The sequence below is a fragment of the Taurulus bubalis genome, assembly GCF_910589615.1.
Source record: "Taurulus bubalis genome assembly, chromosome: 4".
In the NCBI taxonomy this organism is placed as follows: domain Eukaryota; kingdom Metazoa; phylum Chordata; class Actinopteri; order Perciformes; family Cottidae; genus Taurulus; species Taurulus bubalis.
In genome coordinates this window covers 11273700-11300216 of record NC_136592.1, presented here as the reverse complement: position 1 = coordinate 11300216, position 26517 = coordinate 11273700, and the positions used below count along the sequence as shown (strand labels likewise).

The window sequence follows — 26517 nt, the reverse complement described above, 5'->3', positions numbered from 1 at the left end:
GTAGACTCCAAACTGATCAGTATTGAGTTGAAACATTCAGGTATGGCATGGATGACATTCACAACTCACTGGAGTTTGTCCTTGCCTGTGCACTTTTGCACCGAGTGTGCTGTCAATACATAGTGTTTATTTTTGTTTGGCCTGTCTGCTGTTTGCTATTAATAACTGCAGCAGGCAGCCACACTGAGAGGCTTGAGATATTCCCACAACATCTTCAGGCGCTCTGTGCAGCTCAGGCACCACCTGCCACCAGGATAGAGAGGACACATGTTGTCTGGAGTAGCAAGGCTGACACGGCAGACGTGTGATGTGACCCTGCAAACTGTTTAATAGACAGCACAGTCCAGTGATTGGGATCTTATCCATGTGTGATGCTGCATGTTTAGGGTGTGTGCCGGTATTTTATGTGGGCGTTGTCTCCTTGGATAATCCAGCAAGAAGTGTACGATTTCAATTAATATGGCACATCTCTCTTTCTCAGTTGTCAACGGTTGAGCTGCTAGACTGTGAAGAAATCTTGGCCTCTTGACAAGATGTGAAAGTCAAGTCTTCTGACTTAATTCAGTGACACTCACCTGAAGTGCCCCATCCAGCTTTTGGCCTTCTGTGTTTCGTAGGTTATCTGCTTCTCTGAGCATTAGGACAGTGTAAGACATCTATCCAGGTTTGAATTTGTATTCCAACAGTGATCTCTAAAACAGCACGATCCTCAACAGAGGGACTGGATCTATTAGTTTGCCAGATCGTATTCTGTTCAAGCGAAGGCTTTATGAATAATTGATGGTAAATATTTGAATCTCTGCTGGGTTATTTTGTTCTTCTCAGCAGCCTTTTGCAAAATATTACTCCAAATTCAGCAATAATGACAAACATGATAAACAGTTGCTGTGCGTCTGGTGGTTTGGTTAACAAAAATGTTTCCCTCAGACCGCACATCATACTGGAGCTGGACGGTGAAACGGTTGCTTCTTGGCCCTCCTCTCCCTTTGGGTATTCCTGTAAAAGTGGAACAATTCTCTTGCAAACTGCAAAGAGCTTGTTTCATTTCACAAAAGTTGTTTTTCTTGAGATTTTTTTTCTGCAAACTGGAGAGTGGAGAAGTAACATATGCAGCATGTGCTTTTCTCAGGCTGTTTCAGATTTTCTTTCCAGTGTGAAGTTTGGAAACTTTTTGTTTAATGTTGATATAGTTCTTTTGTGATTGCTGCAGATACTTTTAAAATGTGCCTCGCATTCGAGTCTCGGAGCTCAGCGGATTCGCTGAGTTCACTGCAGTGGCTCGAGCAATACATGACTGAGATCAATCATTTCCTCATTCCCTTGGGCCTGTCGCAGTGGCTCAGTCCTGCTGCAAACTTGGCATTTTTCTTCCTTGTGTTTTTTCCCAATCCTTATACCAATCACTCTTTTGCACATAACCCTAAGCACATACGTTAGTCACTAAGTCTAATAAGCTCATTATTTGGTAATCACAGCTGAAATCCTTGCACTCTGACTCATCCTCAGGTCCTGCTCTGGTGGGTGTCGTCAGGAGAGACTGGGCCTCTCCAAACAGCATCGCCCTCTCCTGGTCAGAAGTGGAACAGCTGCCCTCAGACATAGTGGACTATGAAGTTAAATACTTTGAGAAGGTACAATCTTTGATTATACAAAATAAAATAGTTAGATTATTTTTTCTTGGACCATGTTTATGTGACATATGTGTTAATTCCTTCATGGTAACAATAGTTTGCACTCAAATGAACCCCAAGTGATTGCATGTAGTACACATCACGCAACACAAGAATTACTGCTTACAGAACAATTTGCATTTTTAGCGTGCAGAGGATCTTTAAGGCAATGCTATCTCTGCTTTTTTTCATCATCTGCTCTGATAGTTCATTGGATGAAGATGAAGTATTTGGTTCAAACGTTGCTGTGATAATGAGTTAATGCAAACACATGTTTGTCTGTCCTGTCAAAACGTGTTTTTGTTTATCATCTTTTTTTAGGAGCAAGAGCAGCTGAGCTATTCATCAACGCGGACCAAAAACCCCAGCGTGGTTGTGACGGGCCTCAGACCCTCAACTGTCTATGTCTTTCATGTTCGTGTTCGCACCGCTGCTGGCTACACAGCGTACAGCCCCAACTTTGAGTTTGCCACTGCAGCCGAGGGTACGCATGTGGGGGGACTGAGCAGGAGGGAAGTGCGCCTTTATTTGTGTTTTCACTGGCTGTGTTTTCGGAAGGAAAGGCACTGATGTTCACTCATCCATTCAGTTAGATTTGTGTTGAAATTGCAATGGATAGAGGTCTTGTTTTGTAACAATGAACCGGAGAAGAAAGTTTAAAGTCAGAGCTGTGAAGTCATCGGTGTTGATCAACAACCTTATAAAATCTTGGGTTACATTTTATGGTCATTCTCAGCTATGGATCAGTGAAACTCATCAGTGCTTCTTCAGGCATGAGCCATTTATTTAAATGTTTATAAGCTCTGTAAATTCCTGATGCACACATTACGCTCTAATGATTCTAATCCTGAAATATGCAGGAATGCACATCCTCCTACAAAATACACACTTTAGGTGATGAATATGTAGATGTCCACCTTCAGTTGCATACTCCCATATGCCAGTGCATAAATGTACTTGGATTGCGCTTCTACAAATTTGCCATATTCTCTCTCACCTTATTCAACCTACATGATGCTCACTCTCACATAGCGTTATGTCAAAGAATGCAGTGATTTTCGTGTTTCTGAACTGTTTTCCTACTTACCTTAATTGTATACTAACTGCTGGAGAAGTCCAACAATATCAAAAGGGTTAGCCTCAGTTAGATTATTAAATAAATGTGTTTATTTCAACAGATATCACTGAGATGTTAGTCCATTTAAGGAAACATCAGCACACATTTCTGGCCTCTGTCTCATGCTGCTGCTATATATAAATAAATAGACACAATGTCATGGAAATAAAATAGGAGAGGAGGGAATATTCACCTTTTAAATCAAGCAGCACAAGAAACTAAATATATATTTTTACCATTGTGTTCATTCAATTGCAACATCTTAATAGTACCATGTAGTGTGTCAGTTCTCATACTGGGAGAGAGCTGCTGGGAGAGAGCTGCTTATTGTAGCAGGTACTGACTCATCTGGCTTTGCTTTGTTCTCATTTTCCTCAGATCCTGATATTGCTGATCAAGGTCAAGTCCTGGTGGTCGTCACAGCGTCTGTCGGAGGCTTCTCCCTGCTGGTGATCCTGACCCTCTTTCTCCTCATCACTGGACGGTAAGACACCCCCTGTTTCTCCATGGTGCTGGCTTACTGTTAACACCACATGCACGCACACACACACACACACACACACACACACACACACACACACACACACACACACACACACACACACGCACGCACGCACACACACCTCTGTTCTTCTCTTCTCATAATCTCCAGTGTGACGCTACAACCCAAAGTCTGTTAATGGACTCTCTTTTTGCCACCAAGCAGACACTCTTATTTTCCAAATGGCTGAACCAATTTTCTGCCTAATTACTCAGCATGTAATGCATGTACCAGCAGTTTGCTCCATTCCATTAACTTCCACAGGTTCGCTCAGCCCGTTGTCTTCCCTTTGCCTCTGGTTCACAGGGTTTTACCATTAGTGGTACTTATTAATAAACAATGAAAGATGGCCCAGAATCTGTAGGTAATTTGTCCTGATTTCTACCTCATGATGAAGCAGGCTGAAGCGATAATCTTAGATCACACAATTTTCTAACCTCAAATGCTGAAAATATCTGAATTCAAATGGGCACAATGTGTCTCACTTTCCAGAAGAAGAAAAAAGATTTAGGCACTTCCCAGAAAATGAAGTGTTAGGCAATTGGCCTAATGCGAGAACATTTTTGTATTCTTATCCTAAACGTCTCTTCTGTGTTTATTTTAGGCTTGCTTGGAGAAAGTGTTATAAAACTCTCAACTGCACAAACATGTTGTAACTTGTTTCAAATTGATGGAAGCATCCCATTGATGTCTGTAAGATTTGATCATCACTATAATCAATGCCACTAAATTGTCATACCTGTTCTGCTCGATTTGTGGACATTTCTCCCAGTCTTATTTAAAGTCTGACTCATATCAAGGCATTCCAATTATTCTTAAGTACTATAAGTGTTTCCCTCTGTTGAGCAAAGAAGAGCTTGAATAAAGAAAGTAGCACTTTAGTAGCACTTGAATGGGACTTACTGACTTACTTATAAGCACTGAAGGAATTGTACTTTCTTGATTCTAGTTGTTCAGAGTATGTACTCATGGTTGAATTAACGTATTGTAAGTCGCTTTGGATAAAAGCGTCAACTAAATGAAATGTAATGTAACAACAAAAAAACAAAATATTTAAGTACGAGGTAATTGTTGAATGAGACAAATTAGCCGATTCCACTACAGAATCTGCCTCTTTAGAACAAATCGATTCGTACGAGTGGGTCTTGTATGATATCTAATAAGATGAGTGTCCACAGATGTGCCCATGTTAACACATGTTAGATATGTTCAATGAATGCATTTTGGGAAAGGGCTGTGTTTCTTAGAACATCTCAGGTATTCATTCCTGCTATTTCTGGGTTCTGGCCCTTTTTTTTGTTCGTAGCAAACCTCTACATTTTAATTTGAGATTTGTACAATAAACAATTTTTATTTGTACAGCATTGGATACAAATACACACCACTATTAAACGTTATCCCCCATAATAGCTGGCCAGATGTCTGTCAGAAACCTTTTCCTGTCGCTCCATTATGGCAAGGCAAGTGTATTTATATCGCACATTTCAGCAACAAGGCAATTAAAAGTGCTTACAGAAAACATCAAAAGCATCGAAACAAAGTGCAAACGAAACCCAGCACAAAAGGACATTCAAATACAATGAAAGCAGTCATTAAAGAGCCAAGAGAATGGGAAATGAAAACAAGCATTGAGAATAAGAATGCAAGTTACAATTCAAAGTAAGAGGAAATTAACAATAATGTATTTCATAAAAGGCAGTGGAAAGTATTCAGCCTTGATTTAAAAGAAGTGAGAGTTGCAGCTGACCTGTCTTTCTCTGTGAGTTTGTGTCAGATATATGGAGCAAAGAAACTGAACGCTGCTTCTCCACGTTCAGTGTTGACTGGGGACAGAAAGCCGACCTGTCCCAGACGACCTGAGAATCTGGATGCTGCATCATGTAGCAGAAGATCAGAAATGTCTTTCGGCCTGAAAACATTCGATGCTTTATAAAGTATGCTTTTGAAATCAATTCTTTGAGAGACAGGAAGCCAATGTTAAGACCTCAGAACTGATGTGATCCACTCTCTTGATCTTAGTGAGGACTCGAGCAGTGGCGTTCTGAATCAGCTGTCCAATCGATTTTTTAGGGAGACCTAATGAAGATAAATGCATGGACAAGATTTTTTTCCAAATCCTGCTGAGACATAAGTCTGTTAAACCTTGACTTTGTAATTGTCCTAATGTGGCTGTTGGAATTCAGTTCTGAGTTCCTGACTACACCAAGATGTCTGGCTCGGTTTGTGGTGTTTAACATTCCTGTTTCATGGAAGAATGCAAATCCAACCATTGATTTGTCCAATGCACTAACTCGTCTTGATATTGGACCATAGTTCCCTGGTGATATAGTTATGCAATTTAGAGTGTGTGTCAATAATCTGAGCCAGTGGAAGCAGAGAAGATGTTAAACAGAGGAGGCCCCAAAATGGAGCCAGAAAGACTACAGTATGTGAATGACACTTGACAATAACTGTTTTTACTCTTCTTTTTTTTGTGGCCTGCATGTCACTAAAGATTGTTTTTTTTTATCTGGTTTGTCAACTATTTTCATAATAATATACTCTTTTAAAGTAATAAAATGCAAAGTATCAGTACAATTGTGGTATAATGATTTTACCTTTATATGTATGGTTTGTGCATGGAGGATGCAAATAGTTTTTTTGGTCAAATACAAGTGATTGATTGCTATCTTAGTTCTGACTCTCCCTCTCTATGGAAGCTGAGCCTTGAATGTGTCAAACTGTGAAAAGGGTAAAAGCTTAGAAATGGAAGAAAATCAAAAGAACTGCATGAACACAAATTGACAAATAATGGGTTATAGAAAAGAGGACAATTACTCCACCAGAGACGTCTTTGCAAACCAAAAGACTGGTGGCAACAAATGTTCATTTTCCACCTTTTGTCACGAGGGCGCTAAATCTGTTGGACATTGGTCTGTGTTTCTTTTGGTGATTTGATTTTTGATTCAGAAACAAAAAAGCAAAACAAATAGATTTATTTTATAATGTAAAAATTAAAATACAAGAGGCTTTTCTTTTTCATGGACAAAGAGGGATAAGCGAGTTTGACGAATGGTTTGATTTTCTTTTTCTGTTTTGTAACTATTTTTGTCAATTTTTTAAATCACCGAAGAGTTTCTGAGCGTTTCCTTCTGTGGTCAGACGGAAAGAGCGCCGATGAGGACGTTGCAAACCAGCATCAGCCTTTTGTAAAAAAGCAGAGCCCCCGTGCTTATGTGCACATCAAACCTGTCGATTTGATTAATCATTCTACCCTTCTGCACATCAACAGGCTTGTTGGAGAAACAATTTGAACGACTTTAAAACTTTGCTCTGCTTATAACTTTCTCAGGGCAGTTTGTTTTTAAATACCCATTTATTTAATGACCAAATGATACACCGACCAATGTTACACTACCTTCTGCTGTAATGTCAAATAGTTGACTGTGTTGTACCGAAAACATGGAGAGGGTTGTTAGCAAAAAGAGAAAAGAGGGGGTTGAACAAAAAGGGGATGTACAGGAATGTTTTATGAAGTGATTCTTACTCTGTGGCCGACTGCTCCACCTGTGCAGGTGTCAGGGGTACATTAAAGCCAGGATGAAGTCAGAGGAGAAGAGGAGGACTCGCTACCACGGTGGACATGGTACTGTATATACTGCTTTTTGTGTGTGTGTGTGTGTGTGTGTGTGTGTGTGTGTGTGTGTGTGTGTGTGTGTGTGTGACGACCTGAAGTCTTTTTTAACACCTATGAAACGATGATCCTCAGACTAGAATTTCACCTAACACAGGATTTCTTAAGTGTATAATTATTTAATTATAATTAATATGTGTTATAATTAATATAATTAATCTGCATATGACCCATGCGAGGGTCCAAGGCGAAAGGATGTTGTATGTTGCACAGATTGTAAAGTCCGCTGACGATCCGCTGACGGATCCGTGTGTGTGTGTGTGTTTCAAAATTGCTTGTCTGGGTTTTCACAGTGGTGGGCATGCATTCCTCAACAGACTGTATGCTCCAACTCCCAGGGCTTTAGTTTCGACACAGAGCGTTATACAAAGAGCGACCACAGTTTGCCTCGGAGTTGCAATTTATTTTATTGCAGTCTTCATCATGATCCACCACTCACAGTATCTCATACACCCATTATTGGATTGTCACAAAACTGGGTAACCGCTGTTCCCTTTTAGAAATTACAGGATTGACCCCAGTGTGGTTTGTCAATTGCAAACAAACACAGGGTGTATTGATTAGCACCACAGGGGAGGCATATCATTCTTGGGGAACAAAATGCTGTCCTGTGATTTACTAAGACAGTTCAGTGAGAGCTTTTGTAGGATTCAATCTGCAGCCTGCAGGGACACAGATGTGGCTTCTTAGAAAAATCTATTCTATCATCTGATTTGGCGATTTGTGATTGATCCCAAAAAAAACATGAAGGACTATGAATGAAAATATTGTAACAAATACCCCCCCTTCCTCCCATCTCTTCCAAACACACACAAACAAAATAACTCACGGCCTGTCTATATGTGTGCATTTAGTTTTTACTTGCAGAACATGATAAATAATGATAACAGTCTTGCCAATACATACATATTATGAACAAAATTTGAATAGTTATAACCCTTGCCTCCCACAGTCTTTTGTTGTTGTTCGGTTTCCTGTTGTGTGCTGCGGAGGCATCACCTCAGCAGGGAAAGCCAGCAGCCTCAACCAACTGTAAGGAAAGGCTTGTTCTAGAGCTGAGCTTAGACACCCTGGAGACAGAGGTAGAGTGTAGACTCCAAACTGGAATCTCTTTCAGATGAAGCCTTCAACCATCCACAATATGAGCTGACAGAGCTATAACGTACATTTAGTCCCCAGCTCATCTGCTCGAGGTGTACCAGGGGCTGCTTCAAGTAATCATGTGTGCCAGTCATCATGCACAGTGCTCACTGCAGCAATATCCCCAGCCTCCGCTAGTGAGGAGGATACTGAAGCCTGGCTGCCTGCAATGTCTTTATATGCTGCTCTGGGGCTTTTTTTTAGCTCACTTTTTTTTGTGAATTTTCTCCATGCCTTGATGAAATAGCAGAACAACCTTGCAGTATAATGGATACCATGATGGTCTCATACAGGTGAAGCGAGAATCCACTTCTCTCCCACAGCCTCAACCAAATTTGCATTATTTGCTCAATAGATCAGAATATATTGCAGTCTTTATGCAGGCTCAAAGATGTATTCTGCATTGTTAAGAATTTAAGAAAATGATGGTATAGTGGTTCACAAAATACAAAGAAAAATGAATGGGTAAGATATTGGTTAAAGGTGTAATACATGTTGAGTAAAATGCAAGACCTTATTTTCTACATAAATCAAAGTCATGTGAAAAGTAAAAAAAAAATTGGACAATTTGGGATATATATATATATATATATATATATATATATATATATATATATATATATATATATATATATATATATGAATGATCAGGTTGCATATGTGCTCATGTTATTATGTTGATCTGTTGTATATACTAAGGGATGCACAAATACTCTGATGTGTACCATGTTTAATTTACTATTAAACTGTAAGTAGAGCTTACAGTGCCAACAAGCATCTGTAAACATGTGAGTGTTCACCATGGACATGTCTGCAGATTATCAGTGTGTTTAAGATCATAATAATATCAAAATATGAATATAGAAAGAAGCAATGCAGTCTCATCAATTTGTACAGTTAAGATCAATGCAAACGTGTTTCTAGCAATGTGAACCTGAGGCATATTTACTGGCCTCTGTCCATGGTGCTGAAACGGGTGTGCTGTGTGCGTCTCTAGTATGTGTGTTTGTGTGTGTCAAAGTACCATGTTCCAATATAATTTGTAAAATATTGAAATTGACATTTTTCCCCCTCTTCCAGTCCCATTCTCTGGGATAAAGACTTATGTGGATCCAGACACATATGAAGACCCCACTCAGGCTGTGGAAGAATTTGCCAAAGAGATAGAGCCCTCATACATATGCATCGAGAGGGTGATTGGTGCAGGTAAAACTGATATACACATGTTAACACTCTACGTACACAAATGTATACAAGCGTTAACTCCTACTGTATACTGTACATGTGTGTCCTGTATTCACGGCAGGAACAGCACAGGTGTCAACTGTGTACAAGAGGGAAACATCCATTTGTCTAATGCATGACTGGTAACCAGAAAGAAAAGGTTATTTTGAGTGTACCATTATCTTAATCTGGGTATTTTTTTTATTCATATTCAGGGTTACAGAGTAATAATGTAAAAATGGCGCAATGGCCGTTGACTAGCACCTGCAATAGAGAAATGGTCACATTTAATGTTGAGTATTATCTTTATTTTATAAGAAATGTTAAACCTCATAAAGTTTGAATTTAAAACTTTTACACCCACTCTTAGCAAGCAGATTTTTAAAGTAGTTTATAGTATTGTACTTTAGGGGAGCAAAGCCAGCACTGCTGACTATGAATGTGCAATGGTTCATTAAATCGAACAGATTGTGTCTGCTATTTAGCCCATGAGTAATTATAAAGGTGCCTTCCATCTGTTTGGTTTCTGTAACATGTGCTCCATCTGGTGGAAGCAGTGTGTGCAGATGTGTCAATGGAGAAGCAACTGCTGATTACTGTCGTGTTTCCACATTTCACTCTTCTTTCAATTATAAGTTTTAATCCGCTAACCACAATGTGTATTTCACCTGATTTCATGAAAGCAAAATCATTAATTTATACTTTACAAAGAAAACAAAATATTGAGAAATGATGTGGGCAGCAGTTACTGAATATATGTATTGTTTTCATTATTTTCATTATTTCAATGAGTTGCAGAAAAGTCAAATGATTTATGACAGACAGTGCACCCTTTTTTCTATGGTGTTGTTCTGACAGGTGAATTTGGAGAAGTATGTAGTGGTCGGTTGCGCATACCTGGAAGGATGGACATCGCTGTGGCAATAAAAACACTTAAAGGTGGCTATATGGAACAACAGAGGCGAGACTTTTTACGTGAGGCTTCAATTATGGGACAGTTTGACAACCCCAACATCATCAGGCTGGAGGGAGTGGTCACGAGGAGTAAGCTCTCTGTGTGTGTGTGTGTGTGTGTGTGTGTGTGTGTGTGTGTGTGTGTGTGTGTGTGTGTGTGTGTGTGTGTGTGTGTGTGTGTGTGTGTGTGTGTGTGTGTGTGTATGTATGAATGTGTGTGTTTTTGCACATGGGTTTCAGCATCATTTTCACTTTAGCCTTCACTTTTTGTCACTAAATTCCTGTCTTTTACCTTTTCCTCAGGCAGACCAGTAATGATAGTCGTTGAGTACATGGAAAATGGAGCGCTTGATTCTTTCCTCCGGGTGAGAGGAATACATGGTCACAGATGTGCACCTGTTTCCTGAGGAAATGTTTCACACTAGTCCTCTGTCTCTCTTTCTCACAACTCCAGACACGCGACGGGCAGTTCACGGTGCTCCAGCTGGTCGGCATGCTGCGCGGCATCGCAGTGGGCATGACCTATCTGTCAGACATGGGTTACATTCACAGAGACCTAGCTGCTCGCAACATCTTGGTGGATGAAAACTTGATGTGTAAGGTGTCTGATTTTGGCATGTCCAGGATCCTTGAAGATGACACTGAAGCAGCGTACACTGCTACAGTGAGTGCGGATCGAACACTTACTGCAGGTTATTACAATCTGACATCTATTACAGGGGCTTATTCTGCGTTATTGTTTTTGTGTCAGGGAGGAAAGATACCAATACGCTGGACGGCACCAGAGGCTATCGCTTATGGAAAGTTTTCCACGGTCAGTGACGTATGGAGCTACGGCATTGTCATGTGGGAAGTGATGTCATATGGTGAGAGGCCCTACTGGGAGATGTCCAATCAAGATGTAAGCTACCGCTCACGTTAAAACTCCATCACCACTAAAGCATAATCAACACACATGGGGGAAAAAACGTTTGCATTTGTCATTTGTATTTAACTTATTGATGTTCATCTCAGGTCATTTTATCAATTGACGAAGGCTACCGTCTACCGGCACCAATGGGCTGCCCTGTGACACTGCACCAGTTGATGTTGCACTGTTGGCAGAAGGAGTCCAACCAGCGCCCACGCTTCAACAATGTGCTTTTATTCCTGGACAAACTCATAGTTAATCCCAGTAGTCTGCTCACTCTGGTGAATGATGTGCAGAGGTAACTATCAATATATACAGAGACTTGGTGAAAGGACCATACTGGTGGTTTTAGCCCACTTACTATAAGATGTATGAACTTTATGACGCTCTCTAAGCAAACTGTACTGTTTTATTCTCCGACCTTCCAGGCAATAATTTCGTGCAATTTCAGTAGGGAATGTTAATCATCTTGCACAGACTTCAAACTTGTTTGCGATATGGTTTGTAAGCCACACAGTGAATATGTATTTACCTTTGATTTTGTGAGTCATCACTCCTTGGTGATGCAATTAAAATATGAGATTAAAAACTCTTGTTGGTGTATTCAGGTGCATATGAGATGCTTTGAAATGTAACGTTAGAGCCCCCATAGCATCGTATTCATGTGCTATGTGCATAAGAATATCAAACCCAGAGGATAAGCATCAAGCAAGCGGGGACATCTTGTAAAGGATTCTGTAAATGTGGTACAACAATATCACCAGACAATAATAATTCAGGGTCAAAATCAATACATTTGTATTAATAACTGTGATTGATTAGTTACCTCTAAAGGCGGTTTAAGGTATCTATTGGGAGATGATAAGTGATAATATAGGGTCTACACAGTTTGTAGTTCAAAACCACTGGCATAGTAATTCTAAGAATATGTATTATTCAGATCAACTAGATACTAACTTGTCTCTTTGTATTCCTCAACTTTCTGTTTGTCATCTCAGTTTCCCTGACTCCCCAGAGGACATGCCAGACTACCCTCTTTTCATCTCTATCGGGGACTGGCTCGACTCCATCAAAATGAGCCAGTATAAGAACAATTTCCTTGCTGCAGGATACACAACACTGGACTCCATTTCAACAATGAGTATAGAGTGAGTGAAGCCAAATTAAACAGAGTGCAGCTCTAGTATAAATAAGTGTACTAAAAGGAAACAAGCATCAAAGGAACAGAACAAGTATTACATTGTACTTGTGATTCCACCATCTAGCAAAAGAGTATCTGTACAGTATGTACAACGATATTACTGCTACTAGTATTTTTTCCTTATATTCTAAATATGGTTATTGCTCATAGTTTTCCCAATGTGCTTCTTGCAGATTATTACCGTTACTGCATGTCTGTCACAATCTACAAATAGGTCTGCTGTTCTTGTGTAATTTTTAATTCAAACGTGTACATCTTCTTCTCCCCTTCAGTGACATCAGGCGCATCGGGATCTGTTTGATTGGCCACCAGAGGAGAATCATAAGCAGCATACAGTCACTTCGCCTGCAGCTTCACCACATCCAACAGAGTGGCTTTCAAGTATGAGACCATCACACGAAGACAGACTGTGTGTTCACACTGAGCCAGACACAAACCAGACATCCTTGGCATCATCATTCAATTAATTGGACAAACACCAGACTGTTAGGTGTCGCAGGTACCACACACATCTCATGTGAGAGCTGCTAGACATGTGGTCTAGTTAACACATCATCTTATGGATCATCATTACTACAGCCTCCACAACAACCAACCTCCGTCAGTGTTGGCCAAATGCCGTCTCTTTATGATCTCAGCAACTGCTAGCATTCACTTGAGTTTTGGACTTCTTTACTCTTGTGTCTATTCAAGTGTTAACCAATACCTCTTCTCTTTCCACGTGACAATCCAATGGTTTCTATTGACTTTGAATGGCCTCAAGTCAGTTACCTCATGACCAGAGAGAAAGTGGATGGAATAGAGGGTATATTGGTGATAAATGGTATGCGATTTTAATAACGACCTGTCCAGCTGGTTAATGAAACAATTCACCAGGAATAAAGATTGACAGAATGGTAAATACAATCATGTTTTTTGAACTGAAGACCGCTGAATGTCAAAAGATTTTATAGAAATGTACGTTCTATCCTCATGATAATGCAGTATGTCTTGTACAAAAAGTCTTGTGAAAATTGTATGTTTTATTCAGTATATTTGTTCCTTAATAAACAACCCTATTTTAATACTTTGTTCTTTCTCAGACTTTAACCATCACAAGCTTGAACATCTACCTCTCTTCAAAGCAAGCTGTTCATCGCTTGAGCACATTAACTAACGCACACGCACACGCACACACACACGCACACACACACACGTATTCATAGAGGCACTCTCTCTCAAACATATGCATGGACAATAACAGTGTCCTCTTAAATGTCACTTAAGAAACTGACATGTTTTCTGGACATGAAGAATAGTCAGGTGATGTTGTCAAATGGGTGCTTAAGATAGGTTATAAATGAAAGTCATACATACCTTAATTTAACAAAAGTGGAAAAATGGATGCTGTTTAGATTGAATGTGCTATACTGCTTTTTCTGTTTTACCTAAAGCTGGCGTTTTTCAAGTTATTGATAAATTAACTACAAATGCAATTGCAGAAAATAAATCAAAAATCATTAAATGAAAAGAGAAAATGTGTATGAATAAAAACGAGGTGAATCCACAGTAGGACAACATTTCATTTTACTCAATGCAAACTACTTAATTACTTTTATACGTTATATTGTCAGTACTTTTTTGTCTTTTCCGTTTTAATAAACTCCACTTTTTTAACAGTAACGTTTCCAGGTCTGACCTGCAGGGGGCATACTTAAGTCAGCACACTGGTCTCCCAGCAACACAGTGTAAATACCTCAGTGTAGCGTCTGTCGGCTCGAGAGGAGACGAGACATGAACGAAACACTGGACATTTAATGAGCTAGCTGCGGGGGGCGTGAAGTGAAGCTGAAGCAAGACCTCAACGCTAAATAACCGGTAACATCTCGCACTACAAAACAGTTTGCAAAAAGGATAACGCAGGACACCGTCACCAGCTATCGCGTTAGCTTCAAGCGTAACGCTATCACGTTGAGCTAAAGTTAGGGTCCAAACAAGTTGATCGTTAGCTTAACGCTACTTCATGCGGCTCGTGTTGCGACTGTCTTGTAACATTGGATGTATACATTATCGCAAATAAGTTGTACAGTGTTAGCAGGGTAGTTAACGTGACTGTCCACGTAGCGTTGGCGCTACTTAACGTTAACCCGTCGGCTAAGCTAGCTGAGGCTAGCTAGCAACAGTGACAACAAGAGATTAACGTGAACTAGTTAAATAGCGTGTTAGTGTGTTAGCGAACGTTAATTACGTTAAAACCTGGCTGGAGCCGTCAACACGGTGAGCGCATATAGCGGGAAGTCATCGCGAAAAATCTGACACGGACTTCTCTTCACGTTTAGTTTAGTGTTACGTGAAGAGAAGCGTTTTCTTCGGAAAGGGTTTATGTTGTGCTAATTAAATAGCTAAGTAAGTTAAGTGGTCTCAGGGGACACGTGAAAAAGGTTTAAGGTAACGCAACAGGAAAGGGAATTTGTTTCCCGATCAAAATAAGAGTACATTCACTAATAACTGCACAGCAGGTTGATCTCCAAAGAGGGGGTTGTTGAACTGAACCGCATTGTGCAAACATGTGACATTTAGAGTATTTATGGCTTCTGTTATTGTATTGTAGATCAGACAGGCAGCCGATGGGGCTGTTTGACAAGTTGGCAGGATGGCTCGGGTTGAAGAAGGAGGTCAATGTCCTGTGTCTTGGTTTAGACAACAGTGGAAAGACCACAATCATCAACCAATTAAAGCCCTCTAATGTAAGTCTCCCCAATGTTTTGTAACGTTTTTATAATGATGTTGCAAATTTAGGACTATACGGTAGAAGTGAGTTTCTGCCAAATCAGTGATTACAGGAGTTGTGCACATCCATATTCCATGGTACTGTCTCTGTTTACCTATATTTATCTACGTTATCGTCCCATAACTATCTACATTTGGTTAACTAGTATTTGTATGGTTAACTGGCAAGGAATTTAAGGAACGTTGCCTATATGTTTTTATTTACAACATGCTGCATTCGTCCTCCAGGCTCAGGCGCAAGACATCGTCCCAACCATTGGCTTCAGCATAGAGAAGTTCAAGACATCCAGGTAGCCGTTCAAATCAACAACTTCATTTATTACAATTGATTGGCTCAAGAAATGTTAAGTCCTCTTCTAATAGTTACATATGTTTGTCTAAAGTTAATTATTATAATCTTGGTGCTATTCATATATATGAAGCTTTGTTTTTCAACCCAATACATACTTTTTTTTTCTCTTCTATTGTTATAGTCTTTCCTTCACAGTGTTTGACATGTCTGGTCAGGGCAGATACAGAAACCTTTGGGAACACTACTACAAGTGAGTGTGCCAGTGCTACAAAACCACCAGTCATATTTTCCGTTTAATATACTATGCATATTAATTTATGTGATCTCTCCCTTCTTAGGGAAGGCCAGGCTATCATATTTGTCATTGATAGTGCAGACAAACTGAGGATGGTAGTAGCCAAAGAAGAACTGGGCACATTACTAAATCACCCTGGTACGCTCATTTACATCAAAGATGATTTTTTAACTTAGTTTTGAATTCCAGCCCTGTTAAGTGTTTTACTGTTGTCTCTTTCTTTGGCTATTGTCTAATCTGTACACTGTGCAAAGATGTTTTTTGGGGTGGGAAATGAGCACACATTTAGTTGTTCCCAATTCCACCTTTTTAAAGTTCTTTTGGTTGCACAATTGTCTTCCTCATTAGTTAAACTTATTGACTTTACTACTTCATTACACTAACTTTCTAACATCACCCTCTCATTCTCACTCCAGATATTAAGCACAGGAGGATCCCCATCCTGTTCTTTGCTAACAAGATGGATGTCAGGGATGCTCTGTCTTCTGTCAAGGTCTCGCAGCTGCTCTGTCTGGAGAACATTAAAGACAAACCCTGGATCATTTGGTATGAACATTCAAGCAAACTTGTTTCTACACGAGTATGCCAGGATGTCATGGTGTTTTACAGTTTTGAATGTGATGTGTTGATGTGTTTCAGTGCCACCGATGCTCTGAAAGGAGAAGGTTTACAGGAGGGAGTGGACTGGTTACAAGGTATGATGAGAGTTCACATGAATGAAAGTGGGAGTGGGCGTGGAAGTGTACATGTATATCAATTCACCTTTTACCTACATTATATACCTTTTTATATATAAAAAAACAGATCCATATCAGAAAAATGTAGTTTTGTGTATGGGAACCGAATAAACTTGAGTAAGCTTGAGTAAGCATCTGGATTTTTACTTGGATATAATGACAGTGTATAACACAATATTGTATGTAAGAGTCAATTTTAAATAAAAACATTTTTTTAATTGGTTTTATTGTGTTATGGACTTACATTAATTGTATAACATTTAGAATTTGCCACCTTGGCCACTGTTAATAAGCAACAACAACCTTACAGATCCTTTTCAAAACCTACAGCGCATTTTATATTTTTGTATTTCTACAATTTGTACTTAAATATTTACTCTTGGTGAAATTTTACAGGATACCATAATGTTTCTATTTCATTCAGTATTTTTCATCCTCATTTCAAGCAACAAACCAGTTATCCAACACATGTGTGTAATTTGAAAAAGTATTTTTTACTCTACATTACAATGGACCATATGTTTTGTTTTAATGTATATTTGACTGAAAGATCAGAAGCAAAGTGTAGTTTGTTCCACAACCTCAACATTGTTTTCTTTTCTTTTTATTATGTTTAACGCCCTCATTCAATTCCTTCCATAGATCAAATTATACAGTGAGTACTGTGTTTTTTTAAGTGTTGTGTTAATTATTGTGTCCTTGTATAGCTGTAAAAGAATGTATTTAGAAAAAACAACCTTTGTTCTGTACTTTTTCCTTACCATGTTTACTTTGTTATTGTGACTAGTCTTGAAGTAGCTGTGTGAAACAACAAAGTTATTCTGATCAGTATAATGAGGGCTGTCACAATATCAGGCTACAGGATTATCATGGCCAAAATAATTCACGTTCATATTATCGCAATATCTGTAGAAAATTGTAAAGGCATTAACAACTGTTTATTATTTTTTTTAATAATGTGCTCTATATTTTGCTGATTTCTCACATTTTTCCAGATCAAATCAAAACAATGAGAACGTGAGGGCGTGATGATGGACGCGCCAGAAGAAGCAGCATCTATGGGGGTGTTTTATGAAAGACGAGGTACCATGTGGTAGTAATGTTTTTACTGGGGTATTTAGATGGTTCTTGTTTGCGTGTGGTTCCATTAAAAAAAAACGAGTACATGATTGGATTCTCCTGGTACCAGGAGTAACTTACAGCTGAGTACAGCTGTCCATAGGGGCAGTAATATGTTAAAAACATTATTTTATATTTATCCCTTTAATTTCTCAAGATCTTTGTGTAACCAGCTCACAGAAATCATGATGAACTATCGCTGCATTTAAGTAAGATATTATGATTGTTGCTGTCTTCATCTTAGGGAGCATGAATACTCGGGCTGTCTTTTAAAAAAGACATATTGGTGGGTGTTTTATTTTGTATGTTTTAGCCCCTCAGCTGTCTGACAAAATGGTATATGCCAGTTTCCTTGAAGAGAAAATATGTTTCACAGCTGATAGATTCAGACCAGCAACACTGCTTGAGAGCCGGTGACAATCGGGCTCAAGCCTCCATGCATCAGATATATTTCAAAAAATCGTTTTGTAGTAAGTTAAGGTATTAGTCAATCCTAATACATATACCTGAAGCAAGGTCCTTTGGAAATATGCCAAATGCTCCATTTCTTTTCTTTTTTCCTTCTGTCTCTCGAGGCCTCTGTAGATACCTGCACGTTATTGTGTTTGTTGCAACTTATTTGTATTTATTTTTTTGGACGATACCAAAATGTTCCTGCATTCCAGTGCACATCGCCTTTTTCAAACTCTCATATTGGGCCATCTCACTGTCGCATTGAAAACAAGATTTGCTATATTTTTAGTGCAGCTAATACTTCATGCTTCTTTGCTCGTGTTTGATTAACGACTACAAATGTTTTCCAGGACCCTGCAGCTTTTGTTGAACATATTGTAACTTCTGGCTAATCTGTATTGTCATAAAGTGAATGTCAAGTAAATTAGTTTGCTTAGAATTTAAAACTTGTCTTTACAAAGCTATTTTGTAACCAGTGTTTTTATCTTCGCCTTAATTCACTGCTCTAACAATAACAAATGTAATCCAACAAACTGCGTCATACAATTGTCTCTGTACTTCAGTGATTCAAAGGCAGACAACTAAAAAGAAAAACATCATCTGCTCACGGCACAGGGTTTTTAAGGCAAGCCTTTGATCTTCTTTAGTCTTTGACTGAAAGCTTGCATTTCAAAACGTAATTCTGTACAGATCAGAGTGTGTATAGCAAGTGAGAGGTGTTTTGGGGGTAATTTCAATGCAAAAAGGAACAACTGACATGATAAAATATCTATCTTAAATAATAGTGTTTTATTTTATATACTCTGCAGTATCATCTTCCAGACATCTATATTATAACACTTAGACCCCTTGATCACGAGTTTACTTAGCATCAGAGGCGTTGTAGATTGTTGTATTAAATTGCTGTGTGTGTTTTGTTCATTACAATGTATGTATTTATTTTTTAAAGAATAAATGCTGTGGAGAGTCATGTCACTTTGGTGGCTTTACATCTTACTCCTGTTACCTTTCCCTCTCCTTCTGTGTGTGTCTCTCTAGTGCTCTCTTACTAACATCTTGAGCGCTGCCAGCAACAGCTGCTCATTAAACCTCGAGCCCTTGAGCCCTTAAGAATGTATTTGGTGAGAAATAAGCATTAATTTGTCCAAGTTATGATTTCTGTTCTAATTATTTGCAGCAGGTTGTTGCTAGTTGTAAATTGTGTGTCACTTCATATCTTTATGTTGACATGTGTTTGTATTTAGCATCATGGAGCTACAAATGCGGAGTGTCAAGGTCATGTGGTAGCCATCTGTCATACATGCAGTTAGAAACCATCCCAGCTGTCTTCCGGAAGTGTTAGATTTTTGGCATCAGTATCGCACAGAATCACTTGTCAGAAGTCAAGTAAAATCACATTAAAATACAAAAGTTGTTTGTATTGTTTTGTTTATTTTTTCATTTGAATGGGGAAAAAGAACATACAGTGCTGCCAAACTGAATCAAATAATGTTTTTATTATTCGCTGAATTACCAAGACAATGTTAAAATGGGAAGAAAAAAAACAGCTACCAGGCCGAGCAACACAAGAAGTTGGATTAAAAACCTTTATTTAATCGAGCATATTTGGTTCACCAGAGTGCTTCAATCTGGTGTTGTTTATAAACGAGACATCAGAAAGAAAAATGCATCGCCTAATGAAATGACGGGCAGATAAAGATAAATCACAATAATATCAAAATATGAATATAGAAAGAAACTATAGTCTCGTCAATTCGTTCAGTTAAGATCAATTCAAACGTTTTTCTAGCAATGTGAACCTGAGGCATATTTACTGGCCTCTGTCCATGGTGCTGAAACGGCTGTGCTGTGTGCGTCTATAGCAGTTTAAAAAAAACGTGTCACCCTTTCTCTTTATGAGCAAACACCTCAGTCAGCACGTGGCTGTCGTGTGTGTGTGTGTGTGTGTGTGTGTGTGTGTGTGTGTGTGTGTGTGTGTGTGTGTGTGTGCGTGTGTGCGCGCGCGCGCCTGCGTGCGCCACCGTTTTTTTAAGTGAGACTCTGTATCATTAAATCTCTCCTACTGCTCTTCAGAATCCATCCTAATTGGATGTCTGTCAGTTTTGACAAGAGCAGCCCCCATTAAACGACATTAAGTAGACACAGTTCATTGATATACCCTGAAGAGAAAGTGGCAGGAATAGTACACGTAATTGATTTCTAATTAATAAAAGGTATTTAGACTACACGAATCCACCTTAGGCTCGAAATCAGGAGGAAGGCGGGACCGCTTCTGCTTAAGAAGGGGTTGAAGATAAACAAGCTTGATGAATATTAGTATGTATTTTAAATGTACCGCTCCACAGTTGTCTCCTGTGCAAAGCAAAGAGTGCTTCACTGTTTCCCATTCCCCTCAGTCGCTGAGAAAAAAACTGTTCCCGCGTAGCAAAGTTAATTGCGTTTGTAAGGTAAAATGCCGGCCGAGGAGCGAGTGACAGCGGATAAAAGGCCACACGAAGGCTGCGCAATTACGCGGCTGTTACGCACAGAGTTTGAAGGAGCACGAGCCACATTAAGCATAAAACCCATTCCATCTGCTCATCCATAAAATATTGATTATTTAATGTGTAAAAATGCTGTATTAAAATTCATGTCTTTCCATTCAGTGATTCAGGAAAAAAAGCAATCGCCGTTATTGAGCAAAGGAATCTCTCCCTCCCTCGGCCAGTCAGATCGGCCAGTACACTGTGACGTGGTTCCATGTAAGGTGCTCATTAAGAGGGACGTTTGGTTTCTCTGACGTGCGTATCAGTCCTCCGACGGCACCTGCCCACTTATAAGCCTCAGAAAGTCATCCGGGAGACTTCCACCAACGATTCATTGTACTGTTTCGAGGCTCCTAATAGTTCTGCTCGCTGTTTTCTGCCTCCGGTGCCCCAGCACATGACTCTAGAAACACTTGAGGTAAGTTTTGCACGCGTTTTGTAAGCTCGTAAACTGTTTAGGGTCTTTTATCAAATGGTATTTAAAAGGATGATTTCTGATTAATTTGAGCATGACCAAAGTGGAGATATTTAGATGACAGTTCATTATCCTCAATATAATTTTAATAAGGCTGTCTCGAACTTGGCTTGGTTATATTTTTGGAGCGAATACTGTGCGTAATTGGAATTGTACGCGCATGTGTCCGGATATAAGGAGATAGAGAAGAGAGAACATGTTTGATCCAAAAGTCACGGCTAAAACACGGTAAAAGAAACGCATTTTCATTATTTTTACAACAATTCTCACATATTTGTTTGAGCCATGTATATTTATGGTGGGGCTAATATCCCATTTGTGTGAATTGACATGTAGAAAATACAAAGGAAAAGTAGCTGACACTTTATTTCTTTGTGTCTTTTGCCTTGATCGAAAACGACAAAATCGAGCCTCGAGGTGTCTGTCTGTATGATACATTTTACTTTACGTATTGTGATGATGTAGATTGACGAGCACCACAAATGACCTGCACCGTGTTCAAAGTCAAATTCCTGGAAAAGACGTTCAGGGCCACAAGCGCGCATGAAAACAAATGAATCAGCAGAGGGAATTCTGTCTTGTGGACTATTGTTCTTCTTCTAATATTCTGTTTCAACAAGTCAATACGTGTTTGTTCAATTGACCCTTTAATCCAACTAAAACCTGCTAAAAATGTTAACTTTCTGTGAACCAAAAAGGTCAGATGTTGCAGAAAATGAAAAGCCAAATGATTGTTTTTGTATAGTAATTGTACTTAATATCTGAAATCCTCGCTCCTCCGTGCGCCAAGCAGGTCTCCATGCCCCCCCGTTCCTAGCGGAAGACTGGTGCGACAATGACCATCCATGTAGAGGGGCTTGTGGCTATCGCGATATTCTATCTACTGATCCTGTTCGTGGGCATCTGGGCGGCATGGAAGAACAAACACTCCGGGGAGGCGGAGGGCACCGACCGCAGCGAAACCATCATGGTCGGAGGGAGAGACATTGGACTATTTGTCGGTGGATTCACCATGACAGGTGAATTCTGTCTCCATTATTCAATAATACTGGGATCTGTAGTAGCGAATGCATTTTAGAAATATAAAAAAACTGTACTTTTGTTTTGACAAGTTGTATATTTTATTCTTTTTAACATGTTGAGGTAATGTGTGAGGTAATTCTTTTCTATATGCAATGTATGTGTCAGTATTTTTCTTTTGTTTACTGCCAACATTTTGTAAAACCTTCTCTAGATTGTCTATTAACACAAATGTCAAATATATATATATATATATATATATATATATATATATATATATATATATATATATATAATTGTTATATATAATATAAAACAAATCTATTGTGATTACGTGTGTGTGTGTGTGTGTGATTTTCAGCGACCTGGGTTGGAGGAGGATATATAAATGGTACAGCGGAGTATGTTTATCTGCCTGATTATGGCTTGGCTTGGGCTCAAGCTCCCTTTGGATATGCCCTCAGTCTTGTTGTGGGTGAGTGGTTTAAAATAATGTAAAATACAGGTTTATTATGTGTGATCAGGAGCATACATTAGGGATGATGTGTCCTTATTTCTATCTATTTATAGTTTAATGTAGCCCACACATTAATATATTGACTTTTTGAACACATGCCTGCTCGAAATGGTTGGTTTGGGTGCTAATCAAACCGTCTCAGTGGTCATTTGTTCATCCTTCTGAACTTTAACTCCTTTATAAGTCTCAAACCTGTTGGTTCAAGTATCAGCCTCTTTTTAGTATGTCTATTTTAACAAATCAATAAAACATTATTTATTTTTAATTTAAACCATACCTTTGTATATAGAGATACACTTGAAGGTGCCTCCATTCAACGTGTCCACTCTTTGTCGCAGGGGGTCTTTTCTTCGCTAAGCCCATGCGCTCACGAGGTTACGTCACCATGTTGGACCCGTTCCAGCAGATGTATGGGAAACGCATGGGTGGCCTCCTCTTCATACCTGCGCTCATGGGAGAGATCTTCTGGTCCGCGGCCATCTTATCCGCCCTCGGTGAGTTCATGTTCCTATCTACATAAAAGATACTGGTGGCAAATATGATCAAAGTGAGGTTTTGTCTATATTGTCTATACATACATACATACATACATACATACATACATACATACATACATACATACATACATATATACATACATATCTGTACGCAATAACATTTGCTCATCATTTTAGGTGCTACTCTGAGTGTGATCGTGGACATCAACATTAAGATGTCAGTGGTTATCTCGGCGCTCATTGCAATCTTTTACACCCTGGTTGGAGGACTCTACTCTGTGGCCTACACTGATGTCGTGCAGCTCTTCTGTATCTTTATTGGCCTGGTAGGTTCATGTTGAGCACAAGTTGAAGGTAGATGATAGAAAACTGGTATAATTAAACAACACTCTTCAGTAGATTTACTCTTTTTGTCGCACCAAACATACTTTGACCTTGATTTAAAATATGACAAATCACTCTATGAATAACACACAAATGCTGCTCCAAAGGAACGCACTGGCATGAAACGATACTGCAAAGATTCATTTTGACATATTGTCTAGAAAAGTATAAATAAATTGAGGTGGGGGTAATAACGTGCTAAAGTTATAATAGCCATGAAACCTGTTTTTGTTTCTGGACGTCCACAGTGGATCAGTGTCCCGTTTGCTTTGACCAACCCTGCGGTGTCAGACATCACCATCACTGCGGTGAAGCAGGTGTACCAGTCGCCCTGGAGAGGCAGCATCAACAAGGGCGACACCTGGGTCTGGATCGACAACTTCTGCCTCCTGGTACAGTCCCCACGCGTTATCCATCCCTCACATCATCACAATTTAGTCCACTGTTACCAGCACTAGGTCTAAAGGTTGATGAAATGTATCAGCATGCTGGGACCATTTGTTGGTTGTCAGAAAATCCATCAATGTACACTATAACCGCAGCTTGTTATCAAATCATTTAGTTGAACCGTATGTGAAGGAGTTGCATTCCCTCTCATTGCATTCACACAACCATACTCTAAAGTTGGTCCTTGTTCAAATCGAGGCACTAAGCACAGAGGATGTCTTGTGCTGTCCAGATTGTAACGCCTTTTGAGGCAAATTTGTGTTGGGCTTTAGTTTTGCCAATGTGCCACTGGTCTCTAAATGTGCTGCAGATGCTTGGAGGAATACCCTGGCAAGTGTATTTCCAGAGAGTCTTGTCCGCCTCCTCGGCCAACTACGCCCAGGTCCTCTCCTTCCTGGCCGCTTTCGGGTGCCTCGTCATGGCTGTGCCCTCCGTTCTCATCGGGGCCATCGGGGCCTCCACAGGTTAGAGAGCTCACACATGAGCGTGCAAATGCACAGTCTGTCTGTGTGTGTTTTTTTGAGGGGGGGGCGGCTCTGGATGGGTCCATGTTGCCCTTAGATCTGAGAGAGCCTGGTAATTAGCAGCTGGTTCACCTCATCCATAATGAAGCAGCAATCCATTTAATAACCACGCTGGCTGTGTAAATATTACATTAGAGGGAGGCAAGGGACCAAATTAGAGGTTTAATCTCCAGATTTTTAGGCGTCAGATTCCTTGGTGAACATCTGAATACACAACTTTGAAATTTTGAAAAGTTGGGCTTCTCTAGAGGCCACGTGGTTATTTATCACATTTTTCAGTTCAAGTATACCGGCCATATTGGATGTGTCATTCATTTTTTCTCTTGCTCAGACTGGAACCAGACAAGTTATGGTGCTATTCCTCCTAAAGAGAGGGACCAAGCGGACATGATTCTACCCATCGTGCTTCAGCACCTTTGCCCGCCGTTCGTCTCTTTCTTCGGGCTGGGTGCAGTGTCTGCAGCCGTCATGTCGTCTGCAGACTCCTCCATCCTGTCAGCCAGCTCCATGTTTGCGAGGAACATCTACAAGCTTGCTTTTAGACAGTCGGTGAGTAAAAAGTTTACACAACATCCATGTTTTTTTTGTGGGGGTTCGGCACACGTCACAATCCTGTCCCCGCTCGCCTCTGTCTCCGCAGGCGTCTGACCGTGAGATCGTGTGGGTGATGCGTATTACCATCTTTGTATTCGGTGGCCTTGCCACGTTGATGGCGCTGGTGACTGGGACAGTTTACGGCCTCTGGTACCTGAGCTCAGACCTGGTTTACGTCATCATCTTCCCCCAGCTGATCAGCGTGCTCTTCGTCAAAGGCACCAACACGTACGGCTCCGTGGCCGCCTACCTGTTCGGCGTGGTGCTCCGTATAGGTGGAGGAGAACCCTACCTGCGACTGCCTCCTTTCATTTATTACCCTGGCTGGACCATTGAGCAGAGGATACACCACACCACTGGAGAAATGGAGGATGTCGTCATCCAGAAGTTCCCCTTCAAGACCATCTCCATGCTCGCCTCCTTTCTGGGTAACGTCGCTTTCTCCTACCTGGCAAAGTACCTGTTTGAGAGCGGCAAGATTTCACACAAATACGACTTTCTCGACGCAGTGGTGTCCAAGGACAGCGGAGAAATTATGGATAAGACGACGCTCGTGACTCGTAGCAACAACATCGGGCTGTCAGAGATGGCGCCCGTCAAACCGCGGCTGAGCGTGACCTTGGCGGCCGCCTTCACACGCCGCGACACGCTGCCGACGGAAACGGTGGTGGAGGAGGAGGAGTCCAGCTCCGATTCCTCACACCATGATGAAGAATGACAAACCCAGGATGTGTTTAAAAAATTACACTGAACATGCGAGGGAACTGTCGGAGAACTGGTTACTCTGTCAGATCCTCCAAAAAGAAGTATGAGACAAGAAGCAAACGTCCTCCGTTGGGACTACAAAAGAACCACATCCAACATGTAGTGATTGGATGACGGCCACATGACAGGATATAGTGTAGCAGCTTGCCGATTGTCCGGACATGACGTTCTCTTTCTGTGAAGTACAGCAACCATTCATTCATATAGCTCTTATGTATATATATATATATATATATAGTTGGGTGTAATGCATACTCATCCTCTCTTGAACTGCTTTGGAGATATAGTTAAAGAAGACGGTCTTAATTTGATTGATCACATTTTTTATCACTCAAGAAAAAGCAGATCAAACTACAGATGAGTGGAGATAAGAAATGCTGCGCAGAGTTCCTACCGCGGAACGGTGGTCGAAATCTTTGATCAGAGATATGACAAGGAATGAACAGATGGCAGGTAGTTGATTAAAAAGCCACTCACAGCACAACCATAGTATGTACTAATTAGATAAAAGCAATAACAGACAAACACTTTAAACACATGTACCTGTAAAATAGATCAACAAATTACAGAAAACGGTATTGCATAGCTTTAATATCTCATAACAAGCCAATACATTTATGTTGCGTGTAAATAACATGTGTAGAACTGACATAATTGGGTTTGGATTTGTGAAT

The 26517-nt window shown here is 40.0% G+C and overlaps 3 protein-coding genes across 3 annotated transcripts in view; all 3 read left to right on the top strand.

Annotated features, from left to right (window-relative positions):
• LOC306735421 (ephrin type-A receptor 6-like) overlaps nucleotides 1-12817 on the top strand; it is a gene marked incomplete at both ends in the record, with an annotated part of 47679 nt that extends 34862 nt beyond the window's left edge. The window contains 12 exons of the mRNA XM_079216887.1: nucleotides 1507-1631; nucleotides 1992-2154; nucleotides 3166-3271; nucleotides 6883-6953; nucleotides 9222-9347; nucleotides 10224-10409; nucleotides 10623-10684; nucleotides 10774-10983; nucleotides 11071-11220; nucleotides 11334-11527; nucleotides 12228-12377; nucleotides 12703-12817. Coding sequence (XP_079073013.1) covers nucleotides 1507-1631; nucleotides 1992-2154; nucleotides 3166-3271; nucleotides 6883-6953; nucleotides 9222-9347; nucleotides 10224-10409; nucleotides 10623-10684; nucleotides 10774-10983; nucleotides 11071-11220; nucleotides 11334-11527; nucleotides 12228-12377; nucleotides 12703-12817 — 1658 coding nt within the window. The remainder of the gene's footprint in view (nucleotides 1-1506; nucleotides 1632-1991; nucleotides 2155-3165; nucleotides 3272-6882; nucleotides 6954-9221; nucleotides 9348-10223; nucleotides 10410-10622; nucleotides 10685-10773; nucleotides 10984-11070; nucleotides 11221-11333; nucleotides 11528-12227; nucleotides 12378-12702) is intronic.
• A 2219-nt stretch (nucleotides 12818-15036) lies between these two features.
• Nucleotides 15037-17734, top strand: LOC306735060 (ADP-ribosylation factor-like protein 6; the record flags this gene model as incomplete). The annotated part of the gene is made up of 7 exons (XM_079216495.1): nucleotides 15037-15156; nucleotides 15428-15489; nucleotides 15673-15741; nucleotides 15830-15924; nucleotides 16203-16332; nucleotides 16426-16481; nucleotides 17519-17734. The coding sequence occupies 7 exons, from the start codon at nucleotides 15037-15039 to the stop codon at nucleotides 17542-17544; spliced, it is 558 nt and encodes a 185-aa protein (XP_079072621.1). The 3' UTR covers nucleotides 17545-17734.
• A 4196-nt stretch (nucleotides 17735-21930) lies between these two features.
• LOC306735806 (high-affinity choline transporter 1-like) lies at nucleotides 21931-25796 on the top strand (the record flags this gene model as incomplete). Its single annotated transcript, XM_079217364.1, has 8 exons — nucleotides 21931-22114; nucleotides 22477-22590; nucleotides 22971-23126; nucleotides 23307-23455; nucleotides 23762-23905; nucleotides 24271-24424; nucleotides 24816-25033; nucleotides 25125-25796. 8 exons carry the CDS (start codon nucleotides 21931-21933, stop codon nucleotides 25794-25796), a joined length of 1791 nt encoding a protein of 596 aa, XP_079073490.1.
• Nucleotides 25797-26517: the final 721 nt, after the last annotated feature.